Source organism: Ptychodera flava (assembly GCF_041260155.1).
Source record: "Ptychodera flava strain L36383 chromosome 23 unlocalized genomic scaffold, AS_Pfla_20210202 Scaffold_23__1_contigs__length_28996876_pilon, whole genome shotgun sequence".
NCBI classification, from domain to species: Eukaryota; Metazoa; Hemichordata; class Enteropneusta; family Ptychoderidae; genus Ptychodera; species Ptychodera flava.
Genome location: NW_027248277.1, coordinates 19,749,974 through 19,766,773, shown reverse-complemented (window position 1 = coordinate 19,766,773; position 16,800 = coordinate 19,749,974). Strand labels below are relative to the sequence as shown.

At 38.2% G+C, this 16,800-nt stretch overlaps 1 protein-coding gene across 1 annotated transcript in view; it reads right to left on the bottom strand.

Moving 5' to 3' along the window:
* Positions 1–16: 16 nt before the first annotated feature.
* LOC139123816 (serine-rich adhesin for platelets-like) overlaps positions 17–16,800 on the bottom strand; it is a 28,363-nt gene continuing 11,579 nt past the window's right edge. The window contains exons 2-7 of the mRNA XM_070689968.1: positions 9,974–10,078; positions 8,706–9,099; positions 7,658–7,813; positions 7,060–7,154; positions 3,580–6,541; positions 17–1,620 (exon numbers count right to left, since the gene is read on the bottom strand). Coding sequence (XP_070546069.1) covers positions 17–1,620; positions 3,580–6,541; positions 7,060–7,154; positions 7,658–7,813; positions 8,706–9,099; positions 9,974–10,078 — 5,316 coding nt within the window. The remainder of the gene's footprint in view (positions 1,621–3,579; positions 6,542–7,059; positions 7,155–7,657; positions 7,814–8,705; positions 9,100–9,973; positions 10,079–16,800) is intronic.

Here is a 16,800-nt window from a genome sequence, read left to right as displayed (position 1 = left end):
TGGTCTTCTGAGCAGATTATCTCGTCGCTGTTGTCAGGTGTAGTGTTCTCACTTGAAGAATATTTCTGAGCCAAATGAAGCAGATTCTGCACTGATTTTGTTGCTCCTCTACATCAGGCTGTGCATCTGTGAAAGACTGGTTCCTACTTTCATCCTTAATCTGCATTAACTGTGGATACTCTTCCAGCACAAAGCTTAGCTGTTCTGGAGGCATCACTTCTTGTATCAAAGCAAACGCTACTTCTTCGGAGTTCACTAGTTCAAGTGCCTCTTCAAATGCATCTTCCTCTGGTCCTGGAACATGCATGGTAACTGCCTCATGTAAATTTTTAGTTGCGGTAATGACGTCTTGAACTTTGGTGTCATCAAGTGATGCAGCTGGATGATCTACGCATTCTTCTTCTTCTTCTTCCTCTTCTTCAGACACAGAAGATCCAAAAGAAACTGATGATTCACTTTCATTATCTTGATGTACTTCTTCTGTGGCGACTGTCTGCATTTGATTTTGACCACTTTCACTCGTTTTGACATAAATCTCCTCTGATTCAGTAATGATATCATCATTCTCTGGTTTGTAAGCCGTTTCATCATCCACATTATCATCATCAGAAACTGATGTTCCATCTGATACGGGAGTGATCTCATCAAGAGAACCCCCACTGCCACCGTTTACATGAAGCCCCTCATCTTTGCTTTGTACTGAGTCACCAGGTGTATCTGGAACTCTGTCATCATCTTCATCCTCATCACCAGATGACCAGGAAAGAGATGTTCCAACAGAGGATCCTGCACAAGACCTATTACTATCATCATCATCTGAGTCTTCTTCTGCATGCATTGCCTCAGGTAATTTATCAAGATATTCCCTATCAGTTGTGTTTGAAGGAACATTCTCAGTTGGTACCTGTTTTCCTTCATTTGTGTCCTTCATCTCATACAGAGGTCTTGTTGTATCTGCCAGGAGGTCACTGTCGCCTAGCAAGTCTGCAATGGCTGTTTGTGAAGGAGAGATACCTACATCAACGTTATCTCCAACACTGGACAAGTTTTCCTCTTCAGACTTTTGTGCTGTTTGTTGTGGAGTGGGAACACTCATGTCCAAACCTAGCAAGTCGTCAACACTGGTATTTGTCTCTGTAAGTAAAAGCTCATCCTGCTGAGTTTTGGGTGTAGATGGAAGATTGGGTTGAATATCAAGCAAATCTTGCGACGACTGTACAGGAACAGTAGTCAAGGACGTGGCAATGTCTTCAACTGGTGTAGTAGACTTGCCTTGGTTCTCGGTAAGATCATTCAAAGTCAGCAAACTGCCCTCTGCAGGTGATAATGCAGATTCCTCATCTTGAAGAGGATGTACTGGAAGAGATGGAGGTGCACTGTTTTCCATGGAAACTGCACCATTGTCTTTCTTGCTGTCGGAAAAGTCTAAAAGGTCTTCAAACTGGTCAAAATAACTCTGATGACGTTCAGATTCAGCTGATGTATGATCAGGATGTTGAGTGGACAAGGATGGAGACAGTGAAGATGTATAAGATGGGATGGGAATGAGAGAGGAACTGGGATTCATATTGGCTTCAGCTGCAGCCGGGTGCTGAAGATTCATCTCAGAGAGGTCATCATCTGTTAGTGGAGAACTTGAAACAGTTAGTGTGTCATTGTCTGTACAGCTTCCAACACGGACACCAACACCACTTTGACAGTTACCACCACCATCACCACAGTTACTTACAATACCGTCACCATCACCATTGACACCACCACCATTGTCACAAACAGTGTTACGTAAATTTACATCAACTACGCTATTCTTATCATTATTTCCTCTTCCACTGCATTCAATATAACTTTTATCTCTTAAATCATTTTCAGGCCAAGCCAAAGGTACTGACTTTTCTGATTCTGCATTTGAGTGAATATTGATGTCCTTTTGCAAACTATCTTTTTCATCAATACAGGATATTTTAATCTCTTGAACAGTCTTGACACCGTTGATATTTTTCAAACCCTTTTCGTCGTTATCACTATAATCTATACTGAAACTACCAATACTTTGAATATCTTTCATTCCACTTTTTAACATTTCAACACAATCTTTATCGTCTCTCATTTTATTACATTTGTGATCTTGAAAGTTGTCTTGCACAGTCACCTCAGTATTTTTTATATTGCCATAGTTCTCTCCATCTTCATCACTCACAGATAATTCTGATTTACCCTTACTATCAAATTTGGAGGCGGCTTTTATGAATTCCTCTGATGCAAAAGAATTTAACTCAAACTTTTTCCTGCTGTTAGTAAACAAACTCCTCTCTTTGGATGTAATATCTGCATCAGCTTCCCCTTTACCAAACTTTTCATGAAATTTAATTTCATTGGCATCTTTTACGACCCTTCTCTCAACATTATTTTCAAAAATGCCATTCTCAGCGACATTTTTCTCAGGAATTATTGATTTTCTGGACTCTTCATCTCCACACTTTACAAGAGATGTTCTCATGTCCTTTTTTACTATCCCTGGACACTGTGACTCATCATATTCAACATCCTCAGGGATTCTAACCTTAAAACCGTTGCTCAAATTTTCATCTCTTGATGATTTTACAGATGTTTTTGTGGCCACATCCTCTGCAGAGTGAGAGTCATGTCCTTGACACTCATGACCCGAATTGCCATGACAACAACATGTTGTACAAGTATGAAGGGGTTGTTTGGTTTTTTCAATATGCGATAAAACTTTCATTGATTGCAAAAGAATATCTCCATCTCTTTCTGGTGATTTCGGTACCTCGGGGAGAAACTGTCCCTTCCTATGAGGTGCTGGTTTGATGGCTGGGGTATCAATACTGGACAAGCGTACCGGTCGGTAGGTGGTGATTTTTGAGAAAGGATTACCTTGGCCGACTGGTGAAGTTGGGGAAGGTGTTGACAAGAATGGATTGGGTTGCAGTGTAGTTGTTGATAAAGGGAGTGGTTTGAACTGGACGTTTTGAACAGGTGAATTACATAATGATTTGCTTTGCGTTGCCAGTGCTGTACTAAATGATGAGGGTGGTATTATTGAAGCCGAAAAAATTGATGTAGGACGTGGGTGACGAGAACTGCTTGGTGAAGGTTGAATTTCAGGTGAATGATCACGTGTTAAAGGTTGCATTACTGATGCAGTACAAGAAGTTGGTGACTGCATTATTGGTACAGTGTTATTGCTTTGCATTGGAGGAGGCACGAAAACATCACTGACAAAGGGATTTCCTGTCAGATGTACACTTTCTAATCCTAATCCTAATCCCTTTCCTTGGTAATTTTTATTCTTACTATTCACATTCCCGTTCGTATCTACTGGGTTCAATTCAGCGGCTAGTATATCAAGCTCAGTTGGTTTGAAAACATCTGTCAGAAATGGATTGTCTTCCAACACCAAATTTTTTTGTCTTTCATTGCTACTATTTGAATATTCATCTATTGTGACCTTTGACCCACAATTTAAATTTATTGACCCCGCTGCAGCAGCTGCAATTTGATCTTCAGATGGTGAAAAGATATCTGATATGAATGGATTGACCTCTGTTGGGGACAACATACCCTGATGCTCTTCAATGTCTGCTATGGTTACCGGGTCAGAGGTCGCTGGCTGGTCAATCGGCACAAAGGGTTCACTCATAATGTTGCTGGCAGATTCTGAGACTCCAGGGTGTGTGCTGTCATCAGGCGTGTCATTATTTGGACTGTTGTGGTCTCCGTTTTCTACAGTATCTCCATCCCCTGGGGTCGTGTTGCCTTCTCCTTTTATAGTTCCCTCTGTTTCGTCGATGCTTGTGTATGCCAGCATGTACGCAGCTATGTTTGTGGACCTGACTGATGGTTCAATGTACGTCAAATCTTGGTTGATCATGCTAAGTTCCTTGTCAACGTCTGCATCATTCATCATGTCTTCTGTAAACATCTTTGCAACGACATTGTCACTCGGCAGCTGAAGGTCTCTCTTTGAAAATCTAAAATCACAGTATTCCCCATTTCGCATGTCTTTTGCTATGGCGTCGGCCACAACATTGTACTTTGCTGATGTTAGGTCAATAGCTTTCTCGGGAAAATTTGTAGTCCTTTTGTGATCATCAATATCCATATCATCAGCAATCATTTCAGCTACATTGTTGTCACGACTAATTGCAGGTTCTGTGACCGTAAACTCAAAATCTATTTCATTTTGTAAATCCTGATCAAACCTTTTGGAAAACTTATCAACTTCCTCATTTTCAGACACTGAATTCACTTTGTTGATTTCGTAATCTTGACCCGTACTATCTTTGTACAGATCATTAGCAATCATTTTTGCAACTTCATTCTGTTTCAACTGTTCATCTGTAAATGCATTACCCTTGTTGGCAAACTCAATCTTTTGGAGCTCTGAGATATCAGTGACACTTTTACTTTCCATCTCTCCGCGATCACTCTCATTGAAATTCTCTTCCTTGGCCATACTCTCTGAAATTTCTGTAGCAATGATATTGTTTTCTAAATCAGTCATATCTTTCTTTGCAAAAGTGATCCCTTGCCTATTTTCTAACATGTGTTCAGCAATTTCATGAGCAATGGCGTTGTGCCTATATTCGGTTAGGTCTTTCTTTGCAAAAGTGATCCCTTGCCTATTTTCTACCATGTGTTCAGCAATTTCATGAGCAATGGTGTTGTGCCTATATTCAGTTAGGTCTTTCTTTGCAAAAGTGATCCCTTGCCGATTTTCTACCATGTGTTCAGCAATTTCATGTGCAATGATGTTCTGCCTATATTCTGTTAGGTCCTTTTTGGCAAAAGTCACTGCGTCATCTCTTGTGGCCATGCTGTTTGCAAATTCTTCTGCAATAATATTACTTTCAAAATTTGTAAGGTCTTTCTTTACGAAAATGATCTCTTCTCCACGTTTGGCCATGTCCATGGCTATTTCATCTGCAATGACATTATGTTCAAATTCCATTAGGTTTTTATTTGCAAATGAGATCTTCTCTGTCTCCGTGGTCATATCTTGGGCAATTTCTTTTGCAACCGTATTGTACTCGTATTTTGTTACATCCTTCTTTGGAAAAACGATCTCTTTCCTGCTTTCAGCCATATCTTCTGAGATAGCTTCAGCAATGACATTGTGGCCAGAATTCCTGATGGTTTCGGTTGGATTCAGATTTTCATCTTTTGTCTGGCCATCAGAAAGTGAATCCACTGCAGTACGTCCAGAATCTTCACTACTGTCTGTAATGGTGTGATGTTCAGTGGAGATCTCTGCTGTCATATCACTTGCCATCATATTGGCCACTTCGTTATGTGTCATATCACTCGTGGATTCCTCCTTTGTTGTGAAGACAAGGCCTTCTTTGTTGTCACCATCCACTTTATCAGAACTTCCGTTGTCTATGTCTGAATAAAAATTGTGGAAATTCTCATCTTCTTCAACCTCTCTCAACCTTTCATGCACTGCATAGGCAATATCAGGGTTGCTGAGGTCAACGCTGCGCTGCTTTGTGTCTCCTATTTCACTCAGTTCAGCGTCACTGAGACTTCCATACGAATTCTGCGGTGTCAGCGGAATCAATGGGCTCTGAGTCGTTTCATTCCCTGTTTCAAACTTGCTGGGAATCGGAACAGGCAGGGATTTTTGTTGTGTCTCTACTTCTATGAGATTGCTTTCATCCTGAGTTCCGGCTTGAATGTTCTGTGCATCCGAGGAAGTGACTTCACCAAGCCCGAGTGGATCAAACAAATCCACCTCTGGTTGAGATTTCAACGGCAGATCATCGACTCCAAACAAGTCTGGCTGCTGCCATGTTGCTTGCCCTGTGCTAAAGGTATTATTAACATTTGAAGAAGCACTGACACTGATTAGATCCGGTGTTCTTGACATTGGAGACACATCCACCAGTGGATCAAAACCACTATCATCACTTGCACCTGTGGGGCTTAGGATTTCCGGGGGCAGCTGTGTATCAAGAACTCCAAACGGATCTTGATCAGCATTGTTGTTTGCGTTGTCATTTGGTTGCGTTGAGGGCGCCGGAGCAAATGGATCCAAACCGAGTAAATCTACGCTTTTCTGTGGGCTGCTTGGCGTATTTGCTGTAGTTGATGGCTCTGATGTCAATTCAGACAGTCCTGAGCTTTTTGCACTTAGAGTGTCGCTATCCAAATCCATCAAATCACTGCTCCTTGATGGTACAGTATCCTTTTCATGGGCAGTGTCTGTGTTCATATTCTCTAAAAATTCTGTGAATATAGGAAGTACTTTCTTTCTGGATGCTGTTATGTTGCCTTGGTAATAGGCTGTTATCTCTTCAAAGTTGGTAACCATTGGAGACAGGTCCAAGTCTGGCATGATGGAACACTCTAACTTAAAGATGATGTCGTTCTTTATGTTGTCGTGGCGATGAGCATAGATAGCCAGCTGCCTGGTTGTAGTGCCTTCATCAATGCTGATTGCCATGATGACAAGTATATCAATGTCATGTGAGGCACAGAAGCTTTTGAAGTCCTCGATGATGTTGTCATTCTGTAGAAATTTCTGTAGAAGATGGAGACAAGAGTGTTAAAGTTGAAGGTCCTATCAAAAACATGGACTCATTGGAAGTACCGGTATGTATGTACCACTATGAGCTAAATAACAACCTCACATCAACAATCAAGTAGTGTGGTCCAAATATGCACTTAGTTCTGTACGATAAACTATGCACATGTAACTTCTGTTGAGAATTGTAACTTCTAACAAGGGAATCACTAGTGCCAGACACCTTCAAATTATGGAGAATGTATGATCTATCGATGGTTATGTAACTCTTCCTTCGTATGGTGAAAAACGGAAGGTAGAATTTATTTTTTCTTATTGTTGATTGCTAAATTTATGCTTAGCATAAAATTGCATTCTAAAAAGCTGAATATCAGAATATACCGGTACAAAAACAGGAATATCTGATATTTGCCATGAGGCAACTGGCATTTGACAAGTGTACTAATTCTTTTTCCACGATCACTTGTCGTAATGTTTGAGTGATTCTTGAGATTTGAGGTATGGTGTGTACTTACCTCAAGGTGAAGGGTTATGGATGAGAAGCCAAGTTTGATGACATCATTAGAGAGACACTTCAGATCTTTCAAGAGAATCTCACCTGGGTCCAAACCTGGGGCAGTTTTCAAAGAAATGGTTACAGAGAGATTGTGAATAGTTGCATCAAGAAAGATATTATGTTGGTATATAGTGGCCAACTAAAACTGTGCAAGGAAGTTTATGTTTCAATTTACAAATTGAAAAAAAGAAACCTTCCCATTTTAAGACATAGTAGCAACTACAATGACAAAATATAAATTATAATGACAATACAAACATTGGATGTTTCTATAGGGGAAATGTAAGTTAGCAATATTTCAGATATTACATTTTTGGGTACATTACAAAGGATAGATTTCACAAATTTGGGTTAGTTGTATGTGACTGTATTTGCAGGTTCTCCCCAGGAATATCTGATAATGTAATGGCCAATATGCATAAGGATATAATCAATTGTTACATTAATTTATATTATTTTACCAAAATAAAAGAATAGTGGCCACTGTGCTTTAATTGCCCTTTGGAGAACACTGATTTACGTGCGAAAATAAAAATTGTGTTTGATTTGAACTTTACCTGAAAGATCACATTTGGCAGACTGTAGAGACTCGTACAACTCATTCTTGTCAAGGCTTGGAAACTGTTCTGTCAGTTGCTCTACCATTGCTACATCCTTCGATGTTGTCTTGCCAACAGCAGGGTCAAAGTTCACAGTGTCCAACAAAATGGTGCCTGAAATCGTAGAATAAATGTAGTTTGTTGAAAATGATAAAAAAGGTCAATTTATTGTTTCCTGCATTCCTACTCACAACAGCTCTCCTCCCTTGCTACTTTTACGTCTAACATAGAGGGCGCTCTATCTCTTTCTATATTTAAAAAAAAAATATATATCTATATATCTATACATCTATATATCTATATATCTATATATATATATATATATATATATATATATATATATATATATATACTTATGGTTACTCTGAAGATTGGAAGTAGCAACTTGGAACATGTATACATGCCTAACATTCCTCAAAAGACAGGACAATGTGAGCGGGCACGCAAGTGAAGGCTCATTGAACACAATACTGAATCACACTACAGAATTTGGTAAATTCTTGATCAAATTCAAAATCAATCGAAACGCCCCCATCACCTAGCAAAAACATCACAATCAAAACTGCCTAGCTAAATTCTCACCCTTAAAAAGAAAGGTTCAATAACCGAGCTTAATCCTGACTGTGACCCCTCCACACGCTGTAGAGTTCATGAAGCACTCATATTATACACATACTAGTTATCATACATTGGACACAAACTCAATCAAAGTAATGAACACATTGCTAAACTTCAGAGAGAAGAAAAAATTATATACAGAACAAAATAATGAATATGTCATGAAAAGTTACAGCACTATTGCAGGACACAGTTTATAAAACACCCTAAAGCTTCAGTGTAAGACTAAGAGTGACGTGACAGAGAAATTGGGACTACCGGTATTTCCCTCTCGGTAACTATCAACTAGTGTCAACTAGGTATACAATATCATGAAAATATTTAGACTATTTCCCTCTTGGTAGCTATCAACTACTATCAACTACACAATGTCATGAAAGATACTTACCTATCAAAAGTGTAGCAACTTCCTCTGTCAACACAGAAGCATCAGTATTGACAATCTTCTCTGTGATTAAAGTGGCGCAGGACCCCACCATTTCTATGGTGACAGGGCAGTTGTCGTCTCCATCTCCACGCTGGTTGCTACGGTGATCTATCACCTCGACAACGCAGGAGTCAAGATCAGCCTGCTTTTGTAGCAACAGGTTGTGGTCAACAAGGGTCAGGGACAGCTTGCCCTGGCTGTGGAGGTCGTGGAGGTCAATGTCATCCTGGAAGGTGAGGTGGGTTTCATCGATGCCAAGCCGGTGTAGGAAGTATGTGATCTCTGTACGTAATCTGAACTGTTTACGAGGTATGTTTAAAACGGGGATAAACACATTTTCTGTGCTTGGCTTTGTCTGAAATTTAGAAAAAATAATGAAATTTATGCAACTGTTTGTAGTCCTATCACTTTGTGAAAACAGTCACTCTGTCACAAAGATGTATCAAAATGACGTTGATTAGAACAATACAAAGAATGGTTTAGTAAGTACCTTCCCAAGTGTTTTTGTTAATGCTGATACTCCAGTAACTTTTACTTGGATTCCACAGACATCTTACTATAATGTATTGGTACACAACATAATGTAAGCGGGGTCACCACACCGTTTATAAAACTTCCAAATCTTAGCAAAAGTTCTGATCCATCACCCAATGCTCCTCATAAATTGATTTGCTGATCGAATGTCCTTGTGAATTCTATGCAATATTTCCATGACAACACAATATTTTTATTATATGTCTACCATCAAAAACAAAATTTTTTGTGTGCGCTAAAATAGTCCTAGTGAACATGTGTTACATAACATTGACTATGTCAAGTCACCCAAAGTGTAGAGCATTCTGTAAGGTTTCTGTGTTCACTTTTGGATGGTTTCAGGGAACCCACTGGATAGAATGTTTCTTGCGTTCTGTGTGTGTAGTTGCACAGACTATCGGAAGCACATATTTGTGCTATAAATCGGAAGCTTACCGGTATATTGCACATAAATTGACACTACTGAACCCATTTGATGTCTGAGTAATAAATGTAAGATGTATAATAATAAGTTTATTTTGAAAACATTGTAACGGATGCAGTCAGACATTTGCATCTCACATCGCCCCTCCTCTTTGCATCAGGCAACAGCTGTGTTAATCATGTTCGTAAATCCACTGACCAGTATTTTTATAATAACTCATAAATTTTGAGTAAACTTCAGAAGTACTATACAGCAAACAATACACAAATACCTCATTTAAGAAGTAAGCATAGACCAGAGCTGACACAGTGGAATCTAAGTCACATGCTTCGTTGCCAATGACAACATGAATCTTCTCATAAGTTGACAAGTTGTTCTGCAAGGAAAAATAAAAATAAAATACAGTCAATTACTTGTGGAACTCTATTGCTGATAAATTCTGAAGTATTGTATATAAACTTCCAAAGAGTTCTTTTGACATGGCCTGTGTATTGGTGACCCATGGTTAATAATATAACTATGCTGTTTATATTCAGAGCTAAAAGAACAGTGGTCATGAACTTCAGACATGTGTCCTAGCAAAAAGCAGTAGACTATAAATTCCTAGTGTTAACCCACTTTGCCAATTTTGTGTGTCAATATCAGGTCAAGTTGGCTAAAACCAGTGGGCATAATCATGTTGTATTTCAACAAAGACCTGAACTTTTGGAGGACCCTGGAAACATACCGTAGATACAGTAAACACAGTTTTTACTGACTCAACCTGCTATAACATACGGTACTAGATTTTGCTTAGTACCACTTTTTACTGACGATACAGTCTGTCTAGCAGGAACAGAGTTTATGTAATTGCCACACTGTTTTGTCACACTGAATGGACTGATTTTTGTGAATTCTGACACAGATGGCAGTATCACAGTCAGATTCAGCATTAGGTATTGGACTCTGCATATATAAGTAAAATCAATTTATGATATCACACCCTCGACTATGAATTTTTAAATTTTGCCAGAGTTCAAAGGTTATATTACAACAGTTCTTCTTGGTATAACAATGCAGAGGCAAGCAAAAATGGCACCATATCTTGCATGTACCAAGACTTCATAGTCAGACCATTGGATCTTTGAAAAGGAATCTTAAGAGGGATGGTCAGCATGCTAACATGCAAATATTCATTTTTTATTCAAGATATGACAATTTTTTTGATCAAGATTTCATACATTTCCTGCAGTTTTCCATAGTTTTGTGGTAGACTTCCAGGTAAATATATTTCCTAGAAAAGCAGGGTTGCAATATATTTTAGCAACTTTTTGTCTGCAACCCTTCCTCCCAATTTTTATTACCCCTCCAAAGATTTAATGGTTGACCCTTTAAGGTATTAGTATTACACTCCTAAAAACTGAAAGACTTTTGTCAAAAGCTTTCAATGACGGAACTTTAAATAAATTCCACAAATGTTCAAATATTTACAGATATTTGAAATTCAAAATGCCCAGCACTAGGGAAGAAAAATCATCTACGGTATGATGGAAATTTAAATTTTTAATTTTCACAAAAGGAGAGGGTTTGAACTTATTTTTTCTATGGACTTTAAATATTAGCCCTCACAAGTGTTGGATTAAATACAAGTTTGTGGGTTTGAATTTCTGTCCCTAAGGTACAGTTTACCTGGACAACTGTAGCACACTCAGAAGAGGGAGAAGGCTGAAATTCTACACTTGCTGTCTGATTTTCATGTGAATGTATTGTTTTTTTGAAAAAGCAGTGTGGCTGCAGAATATTTTAGCAATTTGTGTTAGAACAGCAAGTTTTTCCCAATCTTTGACCATCCTTCCAGAGATCTACCCAGTAATTAACAACACCCCTCCCCCCCCCCAGCAAAAACACCGAACTACTGTGATGAATTTTGACGAGGGAGAAGTTCCACATTGATCAATGAGTCATCAATGACTTTCACTAGTCATCAGTCAAATCTAAGTGAGATCATGGCATTGACTATGGACCATGTGTCATTGACACCACCATGGCGATGTATTTATGGAATTTCTGTTATCAGGCAAGTCTGTAAATTTACAAGAAATTCAGACCAGCAGTTGTAATTGACATTGGAGTACAGCTGTATTTATAAACTTGAATTCATTGCATTAATTTTATCCTGGTACTTGTCATGGTCAGATATGGCATTGTGCTACATCCTCTGTAACTCAGTCTAGCCATGCAAGTGTACGTTGAATGGAAAGTAGTGAGCTATGGGTTAATAATAGAACATTTGTGATTGGCTTTTATCGCCAGTAGAAACTAATAGCCATTTGCATTTCAGATCAATATTGGTACTTTTGATTGGCAGTTGCTAGGAGACATATAATGTGTACATCTTAGTGTTCACCATAAGAAACCACCTTCTGATGGGCCCAGGGACAGTTATCACAGATGTCTCATATTCACTGCTTCGTTAGATTCAAAAGTATAATGTGAAACAATCATACAGTTGTACACAAACCAATTGCACATAGAATAAAACAAAATGATCTATTATATAAAATCACACAGCATCAATAGACATTAATTGGGGTCTAATGTGAACTTTGTTGTCAGATCTACACATGCACTCATTCCAGTACAGGTATTATATTCCAACACTGTGCACCATAGTTGTATATATGAACATATACATGTTGAGTATTGTCATTACAGGTATAAAGGTCATGGTACAATGTATAGTTATGATGAAAGGTTCAAACTTGAGGATCACATTGTACTGTTTCTACATTTCTACATTTCTATGGTTTACATTTATACGAGTTCTTTCTCAGAATAAAATCACAAATAAATAAATGGATAGATAGAAATACTTGTGGTCTGATAGTGGACGTCTACTTTTGAAATACCAAATTACACTTTCAATTGGACGAGTTTTTAATTTGAATTTAACATATGTTTGAAGATCTCATGTACTTAATAGAAACATTCAACAAAAATTCAACCTGATTGAAAAAGAAACTTATCTATAGCTAAAACCTGTCACTGTATGGCACTGGAACAGACTTATCAAGATGGCTTTAATCTGTTAGATAATTTGTGTAATGATGAACAGTTATTGTACATCAAGTTCCCTACACAACAGTACATGAGATGACGTGTACTTTGTACAAATTATCATAAACCCTCTTCCCTAATGCATAGCAATTACGTGTCCATACAATGACAACAATACTGTATGATATAAATGTTGATGGGGATTACAAATGTACATGTACAGTATGTGTACTGATACGTGTCTTCTGTATTACCAGACCATGGCATGCAAATGCCGCAAAATAATCTCCACATTATTCATTACATAATTGTAAATAAATGCAATATTACTAATTAATGTACTGGTTCCTCACACGGCAATCTTGGAAAACTATCATGGATTGCATATCTGTAAGGATTTCCATGGATTTTTTCAACAAGACCTAAGTTGTAAGTTTTGTTAGCTATAATGCTGAATGCTGACTTGGCGGTATTTTTTATCACATATACTTTATATTTTTCTCTTTTGTATTATTATAAAAATGTTGTCTGTATTGTGATCCTAATATTACTATTTTATGTCCTTAATATTGTGTGTTATGAGTATATACCTAAACAGTCCCTTATTTTGTGTTTTTATTTTATCACTATCATTTTGCAAATTGCCACAATAGACTAATTATGTTATAATGCAAATTACCATCAATATGGAATTTTTCAGTCAAGCAAATTACCATCAATATGCAAATTGTTATTGTTATGCAAATTACTATCAATATATAATTTTTTTCAATTATGCAAATTACCATCATTGTACAAATTGTCACCATTATGCAAATTATCACCATTATGCAAAATACCAGCATTATGCAGATACCTCAGAGTACTGTATACATGCTGACCATGCAATGAGCACACATACCAGTAGTGTGCCCACACACAGACATGTCTTTCTGAAAACTTAGCATCAATTTGGGGAATTGAAGAACATTCTTTCTTTGTGTGTTAGCCCTATATCTTTACACATCAACCAAAATATTTGCTTGTGTCACAAGCAATTTGTTTGCATCGTGGCACATCATATTGGCTTTGAGAGCACACTGTCTACCAGTATGCTATCAGTGCAATTTACACGTACAGTCTAACAACACTGGTACATGCCCATCTGTTGCAGCTCAACCAATACATTCCCTGTTCACAATGTTATTCTGCAGCATTTTATTGAATATTATTATGTGTGTACTAGGTAAGGTGTATTGGCACAACGAATAGTGTGTTTGTGTGTAACATGTAAGGTGGATCTCTCGTTGTTCAAAGGTATTACTGATTGAAATAGCAACAATGCCTGTCGTCATAGTTTGTCATGCTGAAACATAAAATTTTCCTAGTTATGGATGTTGACTTGTATGGCATTGTTCCAGCAGGCTGTGTGGTAGAAAACTTTTTAGAATGTTTTTGCTACACTTTGGATACATAACAGTTACTCTACCCCATTGTAGGTACACGTACAATGTATTGTTGGGACTCCTTGCAGCACTCTTGCAAGGTTGTCTCTGACTGGTCCATTTCTTTATATTTCATTGTGTGCCAATCATGTCAGCCAATCTGTGAACATGTTTGACAAGTACATAAATTTTTTAACTGACTGTATTGCCAGTAGTTGCACGATGAAAGGCTGGACAGATGCCGTACTGTAGACCTCCTCAGAGACCAGGTTCAGCCAAACTACCGTAACTGTGTAGTCTGGGACCTCTCATTGGTTATGGTATACTAAACACTTCAACAGAAACCTCCATGGAAGGTGTATACCGTAACCAAGAAGAGTCCAACACAAGCCAAAGTACTGTTACACATTTACTCTCCTATTGTGATGTTGTTGTTGCTCTGAGGCGACTAAAGTAAGTTCATACCACTTGGTAACCTACTACCAAGACAGTTACCTCCTGCAAATAATCCATTAAAACATTTCCCACCTGCCAGTTTGGACTAAAGTTTGGCCCTGGGTTAGGGTACAGTGTAAGTGCCTAGGGATTACTGCACTGGAGCCTGGCAACCTGGTAACATTGACTAGCCAATCAACAGTAATGCTGCCAAGGTATATGCAAATGTAGTTTGGAATTTTGTTCTGATATGATGAGGTGCTGTGTACTGAAGTCAGTCAACTACGATGCACTGGTATGGACACACACTGTACATGTACAATTAGGTATTTTGTACTGTAGACAGTTAACTGATGACACGGCTGGAGATAATACGGTACACTCATAACGTCATTGGTATGCATTTATACCGTATGTCAATTGGAATCCATGGAATGTTAATATTTAGGGAATCTATAACAGATTTAATCAGAAATATTAGTAAACTGTCGATATGGAATAACTTTGTTCAGAAATCACCCGCCATAATATTGTTAGATTAAACACACATTTGGTTTTATAATAGGGCTAATGATTTGATTGCAGTGGAATTGTAGTATGTGAAATTTGCTACAGGTCATTCTAAATGTCATACACAATGTAATCCCCATTGCAGATTGGCATTCATACAAGGTGGTTTCTGTCAAAGTCCACACATGATGCACGGTACATGTACAAATACATTTTCTTTGTATGATTGTGCAAAGATTTACACAATGGTATTCTTGTCTCAGATATTTATAATATAGATACAACATATGTTAACATATCTGAGCTTCCTCTTTGCTGGGCGTGTAGGAATTGCTGACATACATGTACAAGCACACTGGGAAATCTGTCTCCTGCTAATGCTTGTCACATGAGATGTACTGCTACACAAGATAAGCATAACACAAAACAGGGCCTTTACCCGGTTATTTCATGATATCTGAGCTGTATTTACAATGCCTGTATAGATTTGTCAAATCAACAAATACGGACACATGCATCCTGTTTATAACACACAGACCAATCATGATAGGTGTGCACCTTTTTGTGAAAGTTTCAAGAAAATGACGATATAACAAAGATGTTTTCTTGCATTTCTACATGCAAAACCTATGGAATTGGCTGTCCCTGCACAACCCATGTGTAGTCCCCTACCATAACAAGTTTTGAAAAGGAAGGTTAACAAAGCAGATTACGACCTTCATTGAAATTTATTTAATCCTCATGTCTGTGCATTTTTTATCCTTGTCCTGTATGGGAAGTAGCATAGAGTATGTATTCATGGCTCACAGGACAACAATTGGATCTACACGAGTACTGCGACAGATGTTCCTGTGGTTGTCATGACAACTATTCAGGCTACAAAACACGAGATGAAAGTATGTCTGGATGTCAGGAGGTCGGAAGTCAATGTGAATGAATCACATGATTTACTGGCATGGAATAATAGCAGAGGTGCAACCTGGGTGAAAGATTACATGAGTCACTGGATTACTTTACCCTTTTACCATAATGGTTTGGCCCGAACCCATTGTTCTCAATGGAGAGAGTGGACCTGACTACAGTGAATAGGGGTGAACAGCTCACCAATCTGCAACTTTTGGTGTATTTTCGTGATCATTGGTAAAATATGTTATTTTACTTCCCAATCATTTCAAATGCCAAGTGTTCAACTCGTCCAGTACCAGAATTGAAAGTAGCCGCCTTCGTGGCAGGTAAATTGTACGTTGGCAAGTGAAATTTTATAGTTAAGTGTGTGATAGGCCGAGGGGAAATAATTTCCTATTATATTACCATGCCCTGTCCATTGCGTTTTAATTGGTCGAGCTGAACCACGTGACTGCCCACAAATACACAGTAATGGTTTGTTTTCATGCCCGTGAATATGAATAATATCGTAAACATAGTAACTTTACGGCTAAAATGAAAATTGTGATTTGTAAAAAGATCATAATCAACCACAAAATAAAATGGAGCATTTGTGGGCCAAGTTTAGACGCTTTTTTTCAAAAAATCTCCGGATTTGCAAAATTTTTGCAGCGCGCACTACTCACTGACAGGTTCTGGGGCCCCGTTGTCATTCGCACGGGAAATTTTCGTAAATTTTGACGGTTTTTAGGGGTTCGTTGATAATATAATGGAAATAACAGACTCCGCGCTGACCATTAACGTTTAT